We start from the raw sequence: 20,182 nt of genomic DNA, 5'->3' as shown, positions 1-20,182 counted from the left end.
ACGCCTCTTACCTTAGTACGTCACAGGCAGGGAACTTCTCTTTAGCAGAGCATCTTCTGCAGGAGAACCTCAGGTGGTGTGCCTGCATGTGGCGTATGTTATTTTACAGGACAGCGGCCGCCGGGTAGGTCTTCGGCAAAGGACCGTGCGGAGTACATCGACACGAGTCCCAAGGTCCATTTTGTCCCAAGGAACCCGTTCCCTAATGTGAGAGGGTTCATCTATTTAGGCTATAAGCAGTGTAGTGTTCTATGTAAGTAGTTTCTTCTCTTTAAAACCCCTCCAGGGTATATATTGCAGCTGAGGAGATTTTGTCATTTTTGGTCCTGATGGAGTGCCGAACGATCTGTAAGGACATTGAGGGCGGGGAAACATGTTGACCGTAGAGATTAGCTAGAGGGAAAGTGTACCTATTAGCTTGGTTTTGTTTGGAAAGTGGTGGAACTTTATTCCTTCTCCACTCCTCGCATGTTTTTAATATTGACCAAGGTCCTCCACATTAATTGAAACGTACGGTTCAGAGGTTCTTGAGCCAATTTTATTCTCCTTTTCTCTTCTGCTTTTCTTCTTAGGCGAGGTTTAAATTAATTCCTAACTCTACTATGGCACACACTTTCATTTAAGATCTCTGGCAAATTGCCCCTGTGTGGGGCCCGTCTGACATTGCAGCCCCAGTCTGACGAGGAGCTGGCCCTATGATGAAGCATGACATCCATTGGATGTGTGAGGGCATTCGCTTCTAATTTAAGAAGTGCCTTTGTTGAACCTGTGCCTATTTTTTTTATTTCTTCTGTTTAGGAACAGTGTACTCTTTTGACTTATGCATATGTCAGTACCTCAGAGGCAGCGAGCTTCTCTCTAACATAGCATCCTCTGCATCAAAGCCTCAGGTGGTGTGTCTGCATGCCTTGTATCTCCATACCTCAGAGGCAAGGAAACTCTTAACATAGCTATCGCTGCATTAGAGCCTCAGGTGGTGTGTCCGCATGCCTCATGCCCCAGTACCTCACTTGCAGGAAACCTCTCTCTAACATAGCATTCTCTGCATTAGAGCCTCAGGTGTGTGTCTGCACCCCTCAGAGGCAGGGAGCTACAGTCAATAACAAACCTCAGCCTCGGAGTCTTATGCAGTTTCTCTGAACATCTTGGAAGTTGAAAGCTCCTCTCACTAGCAAACAAACTCCGACTTACTTAAAAATAACCACCAGTAACGGAGCCTAAATGCTGTCCATCTCTGTACCTCCTTACCTCAGAGGCAAGGATCTTCTCTCACTGACAAACCATCCAGAGTATCAGAGCCTCATGTGATTTTTCTGCAAGCCTCAGAGGCAGGCAGCTTCCCTATTACTAACAAATAACCACCATTATCAGAGCCTTATGCTGTGCATCTCTATACCTCAAAGGCAGGAAACATCTCTCTCGCTCACAATGCACCCTCACCATCAGATGCCTCAGAAGGCAGCAAGCTTCCTTTGACTAACAAATAACCTCAACCCTTCACAGGTAAAGAGCTTGTCTCTCACTAGAAAAGTATTGCTATCATCAGAGCCTAATGGTGAGCATCTCTGTACCTCACACCCTCAGATCTTCTCTCTCATTAACAAAGCATGCTCTGCACCAAAGGCTGGTGTGGGGAGTATGCACACCTCACAAGTAGGGACCTTCGCTCACTAATAAGATTTCTAGGGTACCGGAGCATCAGGTAGTTTGACTGTACATCTCAAAACCTGGGAGATGCCCTCACTAGCAAACAATCACCAACATCAGAACATCATGAGGAGGGCCACCCCACCTCAAAGGCAGGGAGCTTCTCTAAATAATAACCAATCAGTGACATCAGAACATCATGAGGAGGGCCTCCCACTTCAAAGGCAGGGAGCACCTCTAAATAACAACCAATCACTGATATCAGAACAAAAAGAGGAGGGCATGCCCACCTCAAAGGCAGGGAGCTTCTCTAAATAACAACCAATCACTGATATCAGAACAAAAGGAGGAGGTCCTGCCCGCCTCAAAGGCAGGGAGCGTCTATAAATAACAACTAATCATCGATATCAGAACAACAGGAGGAGGGCCTTCACATTCAAAGGCAGGGAGCTTCTATAAATAACAATCAATCACCGATATCAGAACAACAGGAGGAGGGCCTTCACACACAAAGGCAGGGAGCTTCTATAAATAACAACCAATCACCGATATCAGAACAACAGGAGGAGGGCCTTCACACTCAAAGGCAGGGAGCTTCTATAAATAACAACCAATCACCGATAACAGAACAACAGGAGGAGAGTTTTCCAATCGAAGAGGCAGAGAGCGCATCTATGCAGCCACCAATCACCAATATTGTCATGAGAAGGGCCTGCCCAAACACGAGGCAGAGATCTTCTTTAAAAACCCATCACTGATATCAGAACGCCAGGAGGAGGGCCTGCCCACCTCAAAAGGCCTGGAGCTTCCCTAACTAACCAATCATCAATATCAAAACATCATGAAGAGGGCCTGCCCACCTCAGAGGCAGGGAGTGTCTCTATGTAACAACCAATCACCAATATCAGAGCATCAAGTTGAGGTCCTGCCCACCTGAGAGGCAGGGAGCTTATCTATGTAACAAACAATAGCCAACACCAGAACATACTAAGGTGTTCTGGTGTTGGGTTAGAGGCCTGGAGTGTGTCCCACTAACAGGCCATTGCTTGCACAAGCAAATAATTAGATGTATCCGCACATGTGGTGGCAGGGAGCTTTTCTCACTAATAAGCCATCTCTCTGCCTCCTAATGAGGTGTGTGTATCCTTCACTCAGCTTCTAAACGGGTAACAGAGTATCCCTACCGTTAGATCCCAGTGCAATGTGTTTTCACACCTCAGAAGCACAGTGGTTCTCAGGAGACCATGCACCAAACCACCTGCGCCTGTTTGCGGTGATGCCCGCACACAACTCACTGTTCTCATATATACATGAGGAGAGACAATTTAAGGAATCCTCACTGCCTGTGTTAACACATGTATGATGTTAGCATGCATGAAGGTCTGTGGGGAAACACTGATACTGTGTCACACAGTGCACGCCTTTGTGACAGGGCGGTTTACTGGCATGCACGGATAGTGAGAGTTTGGCAGACAGCACCCTGTTGGCCTCCACAAAAGTGGCAATGGGTTGGCGGTGCTTTAAATGACTGAGGGACTGATATAGAGTTTCGCGGACAGATTACTCTGTCACAGATGTGACGGAGATCCCTTCTGCCATATAACAATCTCTACAGGCTATTATAGGATCGTAATACGGTGGACGGGCTATCCATCACATTTGTGACGAAGTAAACTCCCCTGGCAAACTGTAAATCAGGCCCTCTGTGGCAGCATGAAGGAGCTCGGCCCCCCCCCCACACCGCGGGTGCTGTGGAGGCCTTTGTTACACCACTGTATGCACCAGTGAGTGCCTGCTGTGGTTTAGGTCTTGTACTGCCGCTGAGTTAGCCCTTGTGGTGGAGCGGGAAACACTGATGGTGCATCAGCCTCTGCTCTATGTTCCGCTGTATGACACACCAACCCCTCAGAGGCCCTTAGGTACAAGCATGGGTGGCCTGTGTCCCTGTGGAGGCAGGGGTGCTGGGCCTGCCCACAGAGACACTGGTTGTGTAGTACCTGGAGCAATGCTTCTGTCTCCGCGGGAGCACCGTGGCATGTCTTTGGAAGAGCAGAGTAGGATAGTCACAGCAGGGGGCTTTCCTAGTGACCTCAGGGAGGTTTTAAATAGCGGGTACTTCGAGGCACTCTGTGCTGTGGTGTCTGCATCAGCAATATGTCCCAGGGATACAGACAAATGTGTTCCTTCGTTGATATGAGGTTATACACAACGTGTGTTACAGAATGGGCAGCACAAGCATGTCTACAGCTCCCTTCTCCACAGAAGTGCACAATCACCAACTTGCGCTCTGGGGCACTCCCATAGTGTGGGCTCAGGGTGGGTGCCTGGACTGACTCTAACCAGATGAAGGGAAGACCTCTTTTGACTACACAATGAATGTTGGAAAGAGAGGGGATCTCAGTCTCATTCCATATTTCCTCCAAGGTGTAGAAGGGAATATGTGCCCAAAGGTTCACAACGATGAGGTAGGGTTACAAAATAGAATAACCACACTAAGGGGAAAGGAAGGAAATGGAAGAGGAAGGGAAAAGGGGAAAAGGGTAAGGGGAATGGGGAAATGGGAAAGGAAGGGAATGCAAAGGAAAGGGGTAAGTAAAAAGGGGGACAGGAGAAGGGAAGGGTGTGGTTGCTCCATCGAACAGACCCTCTAACACAATTCCTCAAGGTCCCTCTCACCTCCATTGAATGACAGATCCTCTGCCCGGAGGGCCTCCATTAGACAGAAGACTGTTCCGGAACACTCCTGTTTAAATATAGTTTTTAATGCAACATCCCCTGCCCCCCCTCCACGTGCTGAGCCCACGCACTCCCGTGCATGGATCTGAGATCTATTATTAATAAGCATCAGAGAGGATTCTGCATTCCCTCCGCTTCCCCCTGGAGCAGGGGGCTAGGAACAGATTGCTAGTCTATTATTCATTGTTGGGTAATCTTTATACATATGTACATATGAACACAGGGACATCGGCCGCATCAGGGGTGGGCAAAGGTTGGTAGCGATGAAGAGCTGGTGCCATATGGTACAGAGTCTGGTGGTCTTTGTCCACAGTGGTCGCATCCTGGTACCACCAAGAATTCATGAGATGGCTGCCGAGGCAGAGGCGCCAAGGCTGAGCCTCTGGAGGGCCCATCAAGCTGGACACAAGGGGATTCCACCCAGCATCGCTAGATTGCCATGTCTGAGAGCTGGTTCATGCAAGTGGCATGTGACGTGCTGGATTAGCATCACAAAAGTGGTGCTAACCACTACAAAATGCTTTTTTTCCTGATTCACGTTCCAGTGCAAAACTTGTTTTAAGCTGAAAAGTACCCGAAACTAATGCAAAGCAGTGCGAAACACTGCTTTGCATTACTTTGTCTCAAGGGGGCATTACATTGGTGTTATATGGGCATTCTCATTCAACCAGCCATGCTTTTTTACTCCAAACCCTATCTACTAACATTAGTAGACAGGGTTTAGTACCAAAAGTTAACACTGCTGAAAAGCAGTCATTAAAAGGATAAATGTTTTAATTTCTCCTTTCTGTTCCAACTTTGCATGTGTGCTGCACTCTACAGCACACAGTAGGAAAATATTTTTCACTTGTCCAGCAATAGTATTTTGAACAGGAAGGGTACCCTTCCTATACAAACCCTATAGTGGACTCACACACACACCCCACTATGGCGCTAAGGTGTGTGCCTAGAATGTGGCAGCTAAAATCTGCACCAGTGCCAGGGAGAGGGGAGGGGAGTCCAGTGAATGCGAGCATCCTCCAAGACCAAGAGCCCCACTGTTCACCACAGTGTTTCCCAAACAATTAATTGCCCCAAAGTTACCCCCTGTGGTGTGATCTAAGACTAAACCTTCTCTATCTGTCTTCCTCCTCGCTTGGGTCTTCACACCTCCTGGTGAGAGCCAGGGTAGACCTTTCTGGGCTACACATTGTCATTTAAACAAAAGTAAATGGTCACCTGCCTCTCCATTTAGTGGTTTTGTTGAATGAATCTGCAATGTCAGATATCTGATTAGTTCTTGTCAATATCCTTCAGTGTGTTACAGGCTTCTGTATGCATAAACATTTGTTTACACTCTTTCTTTGTTTCTGAAAATGATCCCCTAGTTGGCCATTTACTTGTTTATACTGTTGCCCAAGCCCACAGGGGTTGTTGGGTAGCCCTTCTTCCTTCTGTAGAACTATGCCATCCAAGTAACAACAATTCTTCAAGGTGATGGACTTAGGTGCACTTTCTTATTGTTTATGTTTTTTAATGAGGGAGTCAAGTCTCTTCACCAAGGATAGGTCTTAAATGACTCTAAATAGAATAGCAGGCACCTATAATGTAAAAACATGTTATTTGTGGAATTAACAAGTGGGTGCGTAAAGAGTGTGACGAAACATACATAGCATATGTAGGACACAGGGGCAAACCATTAAAGATGAAAGGCATATTGCTGCACAAAATGTCGTTTTAGATTAGTGACTGCCCACTGGCCTTGGAAAAAGAGGCGAACCCCTTAATAGAGGCGCGCCGCCATCCTGGACTTGGGGCTTTTAAAATAAGTCATAGTGCTCTTCAGGGGCAGCTCTACCTAGGGGGGTTTAAAAGGAAGAGAAGAAACACTGCCCTCCGAGGTCCTGCCCTGCTCTTGAGCAGTGGTTCCCAACCTGTGGACCCTGGGGGTCCGCGGAGCCTCCTCAGGGGGTCCGGAACTGCTTAGAAAATTAAGTAATCTTAACAGATTGGGTCCCTAGCTTTCAGTAATAACTCAGTGGGGGGTCCCTGGATTCCAATAAAGATTCAGTGGGGGTCCACAGGTTCCAGTAATGATAAAGCAGGGGTCCACAGAAGTTAAAAGGTTGGGAACTACTGCTCTAGAAGGGTTACAAATTACTTGAGAACCGTACTAACACCACCTCCTCCCACCCCTACCCCTGTAATCCCTGAATCGAACAAATAAAACGTTCATCAAATATATAAAACCCAGAAAATCCACCAAATTCAGCAGATTCACATTTCATCCAAACTATTTCGCCCTAGGTTACATATCACAGTTTGATATCAGGTTCCTGCAGTGAAGCTCGCAGTCTAGTAATAGATTTACGGATGAATGTGCAGTTTCCTCAAGTGACGTCAAAATCTGTCAGCATATTACCCGAGTGACGTCACTCGGTTTCTTTCAACCATAATACTTTTTCATCAGTTTCTCCGAGTGATGTCACAATCAGATGGCAGCTTCCCGATGTAATGTAATGTGTAATCGGACATCAAGTTCCTGGAGTGATATCTTAGTCTGACGTCAGTGATGTATAGACGTAAGAATCCGTGATCAGATTCTAAGAGTTAGTGACGTCATAATCTGACCTCAAGTTATTGGAATGATCAGCTCTCTCTACCCTGAGAGTTGGGACAGGGACCTCACTAAAAGGTTAGGTGACATTGCCCAGTGGTTAATTTGTCAATAGAAACGTCTGATGCCCAAAGCTCTCCTTTGAAACGCGGCTGCTGTATTCAAATGTGTGAGCGCAGAATACTGAGGCAGCGTAATCCTAAAGCCATCTCGGGCCTCTTCAATAAATTTACAGCCACTCCCTACCCTCAGATCACTCTTGTACCTTTCTGCTTCGTCACTTTGTCTCCCTTTTCCGTCGTTCTCTTCCTTCGTCTTTCCCATATCAGTCTTTTGCTGGCAGTAAACGTCTGATAAAAAATATAAGTGCCGGCGGCCACCACCAGCTCAAATTAAGCACTGCCTTTCTCCCTATCCTCTCCCCAAATTTCAGAGAACCCACCTTTCCCCTTGAAAGGTTTGTTTTAGAGGAATGCACGTGTTTTATTTACAGAAAGACTAGGGCCCATATTTATAAATTTTTTTGCACCGCATTTGCGTCATTTTTTTACGCAAAGCGGCGCAAACTTACAAAATGCAAGTATATTTTGTAAGTTTGCATTGCTTTTGCGTCAAAAATGACGCAAATGCGGCGCAAAAAAATATAAATATGGGCCTAGGTTTAGTATGAAGACACTGTGAAGCATCAGAAAAGCCGATGAGAGGTGCCCCAAGAAATTTTATGAATTTTTAATTCTGTTCCTTAGATACTGTATAAATTAAATGATTTTTTTCCACGAAGGCTTTACCCGATTAAACAATAAAAACTGAAAAAAGTTAATACAGTTAAGAATAGGGAAAGAGGGAGCATCTCTTTTTAAAGCTTAGTTTCAGAGTAGACTTTCTCTTTAAATCTTAACCTTACCAAGTTAGTTTTGGGCCCTCAGGGATTCTGAAACACGAACAATAGAAACAAGTCAAAGGAATTAAAATCTCTCGAAACTTGAAGGCTCTGGGGGTTGGCTGTAAAACCTGATGTTTTATAACACTAGTAAAAAAAAAATTGATTTCCCACCACTGCTCGATCTATTTTTCTGGCAGAGCTAGCTCAACATCACTAAAGGCTCACGATGAACTCAGGTGGATTCTTTAGAACTTTCCCTGATCGATTTTTAACTGGTTACGCGGCACAAGGGGCGGCCTCAGGGGGGGAACGGGGACAAGTGAATGTTACGAATGACACAGAAAAAGGCAAAGCGCCTGTTGTTTCAGACCATGCAGGTTTGGCGCCATGGGAAGAATGGAAAAGGCCATCCTCACATGACGCGCTAATCAATTTTGGAAAATGTGCCTTTTTATAGCTGGTTGTAGATGGAGAAGCTGGAGCGCTTAGAAGCAGCGTGTCCTGGGATCCTTGATTGATGAAACAGGGTTCAAATTCTTTAATAGGGGTTTAATATTATCTTTTAGCGAATTGTGACTCAGGTTGAAATTCTGAAAATGTATTCATTAGCCACACAGTGATTTAAGATATTGTGTGCATCACGTGACAATCTGCAAATATTTATTTTTCAGAAATCAATTCAATTTTGTACCAAAAACCTTTATTCTTATGAATCAATTAATTTTTGTCGCAAATTGATTACTTTGAGGAAAAATCTATTAATATCTCTCAAGACTATTCATTTTTTCTGCAAATGATTTGCTCATAGCTAGTGAACTTTTTGCCATTTCCCAGGGTCAAAATTGCGTAAGAATTGGCAATTCTTATCGAAGCAGATTTGCCACCAAACTCAGACTGATTCATATTAGGAAAATCACATTATTTCATTTGAGATCCCAACTTCTTGATAGGTCTGTTTTCTATCTAAAAATAGTTGCTGCAAGCCATTCATCCTGTACAATATTGCTGATGAGCTCATCTGTGCAAACCAAGAAGCCATAATCTTGAATGGGTGTCGCGGTGACCGGCGGGTGGGCGGTCCGTGGTTAGTTTGTGGAAACCCAAGCTGGGTTGAGTACTAATTACTGAAATTTTGGGTTGAATCCATGTTTGATGTTCTCCTCAACTTATTTGAGTTTTGAGAACAAATGATGTTTGATACCTAAATTTCCTTTTACAATTATGCAGTTTACTGCTTTATCAATACTTGGGTAGTTGTTTGGCCCTTGGTGGCTGGGGTTGTAGTAACAATGAAAGTTCACAAATCTCTCAAATGGTGTATCTCTCAAATTGTTAATCTCTAATCTCAGCTCCTATTGATCGACTCTTGACCAGTGCCGTAAAGTAATTACAAATATACTTCTGAGGACTACTGTGGGTCCGTGTGGCCTCAAATGCCTCTTCAGCGGCCTAAAGAGTAGTGTCACTACTGGTGCAAGTGACGCAAGTTTATGAATGTCTTTAGGGTCAAGGGATGAGGGGGGCTGGGTTTTTGTTAATGGGTCTCTACATTTGTAACCCATCCTCTAGCTGCAGACGCCACATCCGTCATGTGCAATATCATCCTTGTAGGGGCAGCCATCTAGCTACTATTCGCCTTTGTCCATTTTAAGTATCAGCGGGTGGGACCGTCCGAAACCACACCTACATAGCACTTCACCATCAGGTCAAGTGCCAACTATTTGTAAGTTCACCTTGCACCATTCCAGTTTGTCGTTCCTGATCCATTATTGAGATAAAGCAGCGTGTGGTATATCACTGCATCCCCATTCACATACCCGGCCCTGCCCACCTCGCCTCACCATACACATAGCATGGAGTCAATTTACTCCAAGTACCCTACAGACCCCACACCACACATATAATCATATTCAACAGGGTACTCATTCTAATGATATGGAGCTCTAATCCTACTTTATCCAAGCTCTAAGCAGGGTAACATGGTTCAACACATGCCTTGCAGGTGGTAGAGCAGTATCTGTCACAGAAGCATGTCCTGTGCACTTTCGTGTGCACAAGTTGCGTCTGGGTCATACATTCCACTCCAAAAATCTCGTAAACACACATTTCGGCACACCTTTGTGGTTCTATTGAAATTGATGGCACTTTCTTTAAATCTTGAGAAGATTTGTGCAGTAGAGATATCTGTGTGGTGGTTATGGCTTGATACCCTTTTTGAAGAGCCAACATATGTCGCAGGTGTAAAACATTTACCTTGACTTTATCCACTGTCACTGTGTGTACCATCAGCACAGTAGACAGGCGCGAAAGCGTAAGCATCGTTCAACTGGAGGGATTTCCATGAACAACTTAAACTCCTTGAAAAGGATGCAAACATTGAGCTGAAAAGGATGCAAACATTGAGCTGAGCTGAAAAGGATGCAAACATTGAGCTGAAAAGGATGCAAACATTGAGCACGAGACTGTACCTTATGTTGAAGATATCACCTAAAGTAACTTAAAAAGTAACCAACTCAATGGTTAAATTTAACGTTTGAGGGTGACAGCGGCAGACACACAAGAGCACAGCTTGGGTTGCATGATGTTCTGAGTAAGTGATGATGGTGCACAGAGAGATGTAGACAGGGCCCCCATCACCCATGTTTGTGTTGGGTCTAATGAATGAGAAAATAAATTGATGTATATTGTGCTATAAAAGAAGTCATTTTATCCAGGAAGTCGAAGAGTGTCCCTCCACCCCCAATAGTCACAGGCAGATTATGATGGAAGCTGTAATGACCAGCGCCCTCCTGGTCACCATATGAAGAGCACCAACTGGCCCAGCCTCACTCGAAACTATGGAAAAAACAAACACAAACATTTCCCTTCTTGTTTCACCCTAAAGAATTCCTATACCCAGAATGTACTGACAAATGCACAGTCACAAATGTGCTGCGGGAAACACATCACTGACAAAGTTAGTTATAAATGTCTTAAAGTATCACACATTGAACATCACTGGGCATTTCACTCTTGATTTACATAGTTACAGGAAGCACAGAATAATATTTAATTTCTGGCTTATTACATTGAAAAGGAGCTAGACACCCCTCAGATCTGCAGACACTGGTATTACTGCAATAAATCCACAGGTCTCACTTACAATCCCCATTCAGAAGTGATGACCCGGTCATAGAATTAGAAGTGGAAAAAGAAAGGAGACAAGAATGAAGAAATCAAAGGTGAATGTAAATCCTGGCAAGCACAGAGTGTTACGTACACTATGCATTTAACGACAATCCCTGGGAGTGAGGCGCTCGTGCATACATGGCTCTAAAGACACAAACCACAGGGCTGGTGAGTGGGCTGTAGCACCAGTGAGTGTGCTGTAGCACCAGTGAGTGGGCTGTAGCACCAGTGAGTGGGCTGCATCACCAGTGAGTGGTCTGTAGCAGCAGTGAGTGGACTGCAGCACCAGTGAGAGTGATGGAGCACCAGTGAGTGGGCTCCAGCACCAGTGAGTGGGCTCCAGCACCAGTGAGTGGGTTGTAGCACCAGTGGGTGGGCTGTAGCACCAGTGAGTGGGCTGTAGCACCAGTGATGGAGCTGTAGCACCAGTGGGTTGGCTGTAGCACCAGTGAGTGGGCTGTATGACCAGTGAGTGTGCTGTAGCACGTGAGTGGGCTGTAGCACCAATGAGTGTGCTGTAGCACCAGTGGGTATGCCGTAGCACCAGTGAGTGTCCCATATCACCAGTGAGTGTCCTGTAGCACTAGCGAGTGGGCTGTAGCACCAATGACTGAGCTGTAGCACCAGTGGGTAGGCTGTAGCACCAGTGAATGTGCTGTAGCACCAGTGAGTAGGCTGTAGCACCAGTGACTGGGCTGTAGGACCAGTGAATGTGCTGCAGTACCAGTGAGAGTGCTGTAGCACCAGTGGGTGGACTGTAGCACCAGTGAGTGGCCTACATCACTAGTGAATGGTCTGTAGCAGCAGTGAGTGGACTGCAGCACCAGTGAGAGTGATGTAGCACCAGTGAGTGGGTGCTAGCACCAGTGAGTGTGCTGTAGCACCAGTGAGTGGGCTGCAGCACCAGTGAGTGTGCTGTAGCACCACTGAGAGTGATGCAGCACAAGTGAGTAAGCTGTATGACCAGTGAGTGTGCTGTAGCACCAATGAGTGTGCTGTAGCACCAGTGAGTGGGTGCTAGCACCAGTGAGAGTGGTATAGCAGCAGCGAATGTGCTGTAGCACCAGCAAGTGACCTGTAGCACCAGAGAGTGGGCTGTAGCAGCAGTGAGTGGACTGCAGCACCAGTGAGTAGGTTGTAGCAGCAGTGAGTGAGCTGTAGCACCAGAGACTGAGCTGTAGCATCAGAGAGTGGGCTGTAGCACCAGTGAGTGTGCTGTAGCACCAGTGAGTGGGCTGCCGCACCAGTGAGTGGGTTGTAGCAGCAGTGAGTGAGCTGTAGTACCAGAGACTGAGCTGTAGCACCAGCAAGTAGGCTGCAGCACCAGTGAGAGTGTTGTAGCACCAGTAGGTGGGCTGTAGCACCAGTGAGAGGGATGTAGCACTAGTGAGTGGGTGCTAGCACCAGCAAGAGTGCTGTAGCACCACTGAATGGACTGTAGCACCTGTGAGTAGGCTACAGCACCAGTGAGAGTGTTGTAGCACCAGTGGGTGGGTGCTAGCACCAGTGAGAGTAGTATAACACCAGTGAGTGTCCCGTAGCACCAGTGAGTGTCCTGTAGCACCAGTGAGTGGGCTGTATTACCAGTGAGAGTGATATAGCGCCAGTGAGTGGGTGCTAGCACCAGTGAGTGAGCTGTAGCACCAGTGACTGAGCTGTAGCACCAGTGAGTGGACTGTAGCACCAGTGAGTGGGCTGTAGCCCCAGTAAGTAGGCTATAGCACCAGTGACTGAGCTGTAGCACCAGTGGGTGTCCTGTAGCACCAGTGAGTGTGCTGAATAACCTTTGCCACCCAGTCATTCAGAGTCTGCCATTCACATGACACTCCCTGGGAGTGAGGCGCATGTGCATACAGACACATGGCTCTAAAGACACATGCAGCAGGGCTCGCTGAGTGGGCTGTAGCACCAGTGACTGAGCACCAGTGCGTGGGCTGTAGCACCAGTGAGTGGACTGCAACACCAGTGGGTGTGCTGTAGCAGCAGTGAGTGGGCTGTAGCACCAGTGACTGAGCTGTAGCAACAGTGAGAGTGGGCTGTAGCACCGGTGAGTGGGCTGTAACACCAGTGACTGAGCTGTAGCACCAGTGAGTGTGCTATAGCACCCATATGAGTGCTGTAACACCAGTGAATGGGCTTTAACACCAGTGAGTGTGCTGTAGCATCAGTGAGTGTGCTATAGCACCTGTGAGAGTGCTGTAGCGCCAGTGAATGGGCTTAGCACCAGTGACTGAGCAGTAGTGCCAGTGAGAGTCCTGTAGCATCAGTGAGTGTGCTATAGCACCGGTGAGAGTGCTGTAGCGCTAGTGAATGAGCTTAGCATCAGTGACTGAGCTGTAGTGCCAGTGAGAGTGCTGTAGCACCAGTGAGAGTGCTGAACACTAGTGTGGGCTGGTGCACCAGTGAGCATTGCCTCCTAGTCATTCAGAGTCAGGCATTCACACAGATTCCCTACGGTGAGTTCCTCATACACACACGCAGCAAGGGTGGTGGGACTTTCTCGTAGAGAAGGATGAAGCTGCTGAAACTTATTGGTGGTTACAAAAAGTGAGATTGATGCCATCTTTAAGTTTGAAAATCCCATCTCTGTGATGACGCACAGAACACGCAAACCCCTCCAGAACGCGTGGCTTTCAGCTGGAGCATGTCTGATTATAACTTACCTGCCTGTCCGAAAATCCCTGGTTCCCCTCTAGGGCAGTCCCCACTAGTTTAAGACATTTGCTATCAGTTTAATATTGATAACGAGAAATACATCCCATGAAATCCCACAAAATTAGACAACAGAGGCGATAGATAGCAAACACAATAAATAATGCATGTCATGAATTATCCATGATACTGATGAGTGCATCTGTCTCCTGTTTCCTAAGAACAGAACATTGTTATTCATATTATGAGTTAACAACATCTCTTCTGTACCAGTTCTGCAACCTGAAATACAAAGGATTGTGTTTTGTGTCTCTAATGGTGTCTGACCTTTCTGTCTCTCCCAGGGCTTGTGGTGCAGAGCATGGAGTTTGCCCAGGCAGCAGAAAACTACACAGTGTGCCAAGGAGACAATGCCACTCTCAGGTAGGCACAGCCCTGTGTATCTCAGCCACTTCCTGCCACAAGCAGCCACACTTTCTTTCTTTGATCATTGGAGTTGTTCTCAGTTCAGTCTTGCAACCCTTGATTCACCAGGTCCTGATTAACTATTGAAACTATTCATTCTGCATTGCCCCATTTCCATTCTCCTCCGACCTCTTACCTCTCTCCCTCATCATCTATCGGCCTCAAACACAAAATCTAAGCTGGAAACATTTAGACGTTTTATCCTTGCAGCCCCCTCTTAAATTCCTTCACATTTCCCCCCTCCTCAGTCACTTTTGCTAACCTTCTCTTTTCTGACCTCTGTCCTTTGTGCTTTGTGTAGCTCACATCATTTCTCCATCAAGTCTTCAGTTCTTTTCAATCATGATGTCTCTATAACCTCTTCTTCCCCTTTAAACTTCTGTTTCTTCAATCCCGCCTTTTTAATTAAATATATTTTTATTGAAATTCTTTCCAGCAATAGGCACTATCATATTTTCTACCAGATTCCTTTCCCCTCTCTTCCTCTTTTTTTCATGCCTTTCCATCTCCGTTCTTCACTACCTTCAGTCATGATGCTGTCCCTCTCTGTCTAAGTATTCATTCACTTCCTCTTATATTCACTTTTTATCTCATCTTTTTAACTCTATCCTTTATCTTCCTCCAAGCATGCTACTTTCCTTGTCCTCCCCTTTCTCCGTGGTCTCTTTCTTCCCTGCCACCCTGTCACGTACATATTTCCCCCTTTTACTCTCACTCTAAGGCCTATATTTATACTTTTGATGCAAACCTGCGTTAGCGCAGGTTTGCCTCAAAAAGTATAGCGCCAGCTAGCGCCATTCCTGGATACCAGCCGGCGCCATATTTAAGGAATGCCGCAAGCCGGCGCTAAGGCCCGGTTAGCGTCAAAATACATGACGCTAACCGGGTAGGGGAGGCGTAGGGAGAAATGGCGGTTGTGCGGCAAAGAATGGCGCTAGTTAGGTTAGAGTAAAAAAAATTACTCTAACCTGACTAGCGTCATTTTTTTGATGCACAACCCCCATGGACATGACTCCTGTCCTAGTAAAGACAGGAGTCATGCCCCCAGCCAATGGCCATGCCCAGGGGACTTATGTCCCCTGGGCATGGCCATTGGGCACAGTGCCATGTAGGGAAGCCCAAGTTAGGCCCGCTATGGCACTTTGAATACAAAATTTAAAATACCTACCTGGACTTACCTGGGATGGGTCCCCCCATCCTTAGGTGTCCTCCAGGTGTGGGTCCGGGTGGGTGGGGGTGTCCCTGGGGGCAGGAAATGGCACCTGTGGGCTGTTTCCATGGTCTCTAGAAATTAGCCCACAGGTCCCCTAACGCCTGCCCTGACCCAGGCATTAAATAATGGTGCTAAGCAGGCTTAGCGCCAATATTTAAGGCCCTCCTCGTCCCGTACGTGATTTTTGCACGGCAGGACAAATAAGATGCTAGGGCCTTTGAGTAATTTTTTGCCCGAGAACACCTACCTTGCATCTCATTGGCAGAAGGTAGATTTTCACTGTAAAAAAGTGATGCTAACTCCATAACTTTGGCGCTAGACGGGTCTATAAGTAGGGAGTTAGGGTTGCGTCGAATTAGCATAAAAACAAATGACGCTAATTCGACACAAACAGAGTATAAATATGGGCCTAAGTCCCTCTCATTGCTGCCTTCCCTCTACCTCACTCCCTCGTCTTTCCCTACTTCTCTCTTTATTCCCGCATTCCCTCATATGTCTGTGCTTTTTCATTTCTTTCCTCCCTCCCCAAACACCCATCTTTTCAAGCATCTTTTGCTCTTCTTTTCTATTCCATCTTTGTAATTACTTCTTCCTCCCCTTTCACACTGCCTCTCATCCCCAACGTATTCCTCTTGGTCCAGCCTTTAATACTGTCCCTCTTTTTTCTTTCCCTGTACAAAAGTGAACCAAACGAGATGAAATGCACGGTTTGGGAGGGGTTGGAGGGACTGGAAAGTTTAAGAACAATGAAAGCAATTCCCCTCAGCCCAAAAAGTGCCCCATTACTGAAGCCTGTTCGCTCTCTGATTGCTGCCGGAGATGGAGCCGGCGGCCTCTTACGTGCAGAACTAGTGCAAAAGCATCCTTATTCCGCACAATCAGGGAGAAAATTGTATTTAATGCTGCTGTACTGTATTCGGCGCCCCCCTTTTCCGCATCCGCCCCTCTGAGACAATAGTTCATCTGGGAAGACACAAATGGAGGTGGGGTGGGGGCTCGCAGCCTACTCATGCACGCAAACCTTCCAGCTGCACAATTGTGCGTAAAGAAAGGAAAGCAGATCATGTGACGCAGAGGACACAGAATAGACAATTAATGGAAGCAAAACACAGACTGGTACAAAGAAGATAAGCGGAGCTGTGGAGTCAGAGGAAGGGCATTAAGGATGCAACTTGTGGGGATGGGAAGAGTTCCAAAGGGAGGGAAGTGGGCAACAGCGCAGAGCATGAATGTGGTGGAGAAAGTCGAAATCAGTGAGATCAGAGTGATATCTGTGAAGAAATAAGCATTGATGGCGAGGGAATAGCACGCGGAATATTGACAGGGATAGAGGTGGCCTTGGCCAATTGCAATCAAGCCTGCCCTGAGATCGTCCAATATACGACCTATTTGGGGTTTCTCTTTCACTATATTTGTTGCACGGTAAACCCTATCCAGGCCTCCTCTGATCCTTCGCTTTACTTCACCCCTAAACTGGGACCTGAAATTGTCCCACCCAAAAAATGTGCTGCAGATGACCTCCATCCTGCACTTTTGGTACCACGCCAAGTTGACAGTGCAGTGTCCCACAGAATCTTAACACCACTTTCACCACCAAACACTGGAAGGACCAGGAACCTTCAGAGACACTGGGCTTGTCCTGGCTAAAGAGGGACCTTCCCCCCCATCTCTCTGGAGAACATGGTCTGCGGAAAGAACACCACCACCAGCATCAGTCAGAGCATGTGTGGAGGGATCATCAACAAACCCCACCCCACACTCAATATGTCCAGCCTTGGGGCACATGTTGTTTGTATCAATAGCCAATCAAAACGTGGAATTCCTACTATTAATAAGGGTGACCCTGGCTGTTCAGATGAGGTCTGCTGCCCTCATTGTTTGACAAAGCCCACTAGACTCACAACAAGTCACCCACAACTAGGTTACCTCTCTGCTCTACTCAAACCCACCACAGTCACAGAAAATTCAGCCACAACTGGGTTGACACCACACCCATGAGTATAGCTGTCTTGCTTGACAAAATTACCCTCCTGCAGCCTTATTTCTTATTTTTAGTCAAATTCTGATGCAGTGTCAGTGGTGTAAGTGGTCCAGAACCCTGAGAACCAAAGCTAAAGGAAATGGACTTTAAGTTATGCTACTCTGGGGCTCTTCATTTCTGTCCTAGAACTGAAGAAGACAAACGAGGGCCTGCCTGGCTGTCACAAGGCGGTGCTGCAATGCAATGTCACTGGACGCCCCCTTTGTGACACTGGACGAAGCAACATGATGAACACCGTTGTTTACCAGGGCTCTCCCAGGGCTTAAGATGCAATTTCATTCTGACTGGATACCCAATTTATCCTCTTGGAACGCTTGACTGTCCAAGGGGAGCCATAGTCAACAGTGCATTCAAGGCATCCTGCTTTATCTTGTCAGTAGTTTTACTGCTTAGGGCCCTGGAAAAGGGAGCTATAGAAACTGTTCTTGCTGCCTGTTGAGTTTGATTACTCTTTGTCCAGTTACACTCTATTTATGAAGTTGTCAAGCATAGAATCTTATGTTAATTGTATTAGGCCACACCCTTAGTCACATAGTCCAGTTGAGGTTTTCCCCTATATAAATCACTGTCAGCCCCAGAGGAAACACAGTGTAGAGTGCACATTTGGGAGCTCTATGTTTGCTATTTGTCAACTTCTTTGGAAGGTACATTTTAAACATATACGTTCATAAAACTTATATGTACATACAATTTCCATAATCAAGTGCTCCTTTATTTTGGATGGCGCTCCAAAGAGTTTGGGACAGCTGTGCATTTCTGTTTACTCTTCACTTGCTTATGGGTCTCAGTCCTTAGGAAGAGTGAGTTCCACCTGTGTGCGTTGGAAATAGCTGACTGAGGTCTCATAACAAATAAGACTGCTGCCTGATCTTCAGTAGGGGCATGTAGAGGTGCAAAGTTGTTCCTCCACAAGCTTCATGAAGACTTGTACAAAACTGTGCAAGCTTTTCAAACTTTGCAAAGGGTGTGAAATTCAATTTACAAAATACAATTACTGCAGAAGTACATTTTGTGAAAAATAATTGCAGCAAAATCTCACTTTTAGGTCATGATTACAAGCTGCACGGCACGTGTGGGGTGCAAAGTGTGCACCGGAATATACCAGCTCGGTGTCGAAACACTCCATCAGTACTCTGCAATTAAATCCCCATCAAATAGGGAATAACCACGTGGGCCTGTTTTTTTTTGGTTAAAATGTTGGCTGGAAGAAGAGATCATTGCATGTCCCACCAACAGAGCCATTCGAGGGGTCAGGCATGGGCTGGGTGAATTGTCTCACAAAAAATTGTTGGAAATGTGTCTGCTATTTTCAAAATATAGCGCCATTTCCATAGTGCAAACTTTCCATAAAAATTTCAGTCAAGAAAACCCAGGATCTCTGCACCTACAGTTCCCAGTGTGTTTCCTCTAAGAGCTGTGATGGTCAGTTTAGATACCAGTCTCCTCTATGTAGACTGTCTAGGCAGAGAAACCCAGTCTTGGACCCAGTGTCAGGAGTGCCCAGATAAATCCTCAGTCTTGGACCCAGTATCATGAGTGGCCAGATAAAGCCTCCCTCTTGGACCGAGTGTCAGAAGGACCCACATAAAGCCTCAGTCTTGGACCCAGTGTCAGGAGTGCCCAGATAAAGCCTCAGTCTTGGACCCAGTGTCAGGAGTGCCCAGATAAAGCCTCTGTCTTGGACCCAGTGTCAGGAGCGGCCAGATAAACTCTCAGTCTTGGACCCAGTGTCAGGAGCGGCCAGATAAAGCCTCAGTCTTGGACCCAGTGTCAGGAGTGCCCAGATAAAGGCTCACAGTCTTGGACCCAGTGTCAGGAGCGCCCAGGAGCGCCCAGATAAAGCCTCAGTCTTGGACCCAGTGTCAGGAGCAGCCAGATAAAGCCTCAGTCTTGGACCCATTGTCAGGAGTACCCAGATATAGCCTCCGTCTTGGACACAGTGTCAGGAGTGCCCAGATTAAGCCTCAGTCTTGGACCCAGTATCAGGAGTACCCAGATAAAGCCTCAGTCTTGGACCAAGTGTCAGGAGCACCCAGATAAAGCCTCAGTCTTGGACCCAGTGTCAGGAGCGCCCAGATTCAGCCTCAGTCTTGGACCCGGTGTCAGGAGTCCCCAGATAAAGCCTCAGTCTTGGACCCAGTGTCAGGATTGCCCAGATAAAGCCTCAGTCTTGGACCCAGTGTCAGGAGTCCCCAGATAAAGCCTCAGTCTTGGACCCAGTGTCAGGAGTACCCAGATAAATCCTCAGTCTTGGACCCAGTGTCAGGAGTCCCCAGATAAAGCCTCAGTCTTGGACCCAGTGTCAGGAGGTCCCAGATAAAGCCTCAGTCTTGGACCCAGTGTCAGGAGTCCCCAGATAAAGCCTCAGTCTTGGACTTAGGCCCTCATTACAACCCTGGTGGTCAAAGACCGCCAGGGCTGTTTCGATGGTTGCACCGCCAACAGGCTGGGGGTGCAAACCTTAGGATAACGACCGCGGCGGAAGCACTGCGGTCACACCGCCGGGACCGGCGGTTTAACGCCACGTTTGTCCCGGCGGTTTACCGCCACGTTTGTCCCGGCGGTTGTAATCAGCCAGGGCAGCGCTGCTTGCAGCGCTGCCCAGGGGATTACGCGCCCCCCTCCCGCCAGCCTTACCGCCATGAAAAGGCAGACGGAAAGAGGAGTTGCGGGTCCCCCTGCCACGGCCCCATGGAGCTTTTCACTGTCTGCATAGCAGACAGTAAAAAGCGCGAAGGGTGCAGCTGCACCCGTCGCACTGCTGCAACACCGCCGGCTCCA

General features: G+C 47.0%; 1 protein-coding gene across 2 annotated transcripts in view; it reads left to right on the top strand.

Moving 5' to 3' along the window:
- IGLON5 (IgLON family member 5) overlaps positions 1-20,182 on the top strand; it is an 862,707-nt gene that overhangs the window by 421,506 nt on the left and 421,019 nt on the right. For both annotated transcript variants that reach the window (XM_069201214.1, XM_069201213.1), the window contains exon 2: positions 14,027-14,105. In XM_069201214.1, coding sequence (XP_069057315.1) covers positions 14,027-14,105 — 79 coding nt within the window. The remainder of the gene's footprint in view (positions 1-14,026; positions 14,106-20,182) is intronic.

The sequence above is a fragment of the Pleurodeles waltl genome, chromosome 7, assembly GCF_031143425.1.
Source record: "Pleurodeles waltl isolate 20211129_DDA chromosome 7, aPleWal1.hap1.20221129, whole genome shotgun sequence".
NCBI lineage: Eukaryota > Metazoa > Chordata > Amphibia > Caudata > Salamandridae > Pleurodeles > Pleurodeles waltl.
This window is presented reverse-complemented; position numbering and strand designations above follow the sequence as displayed.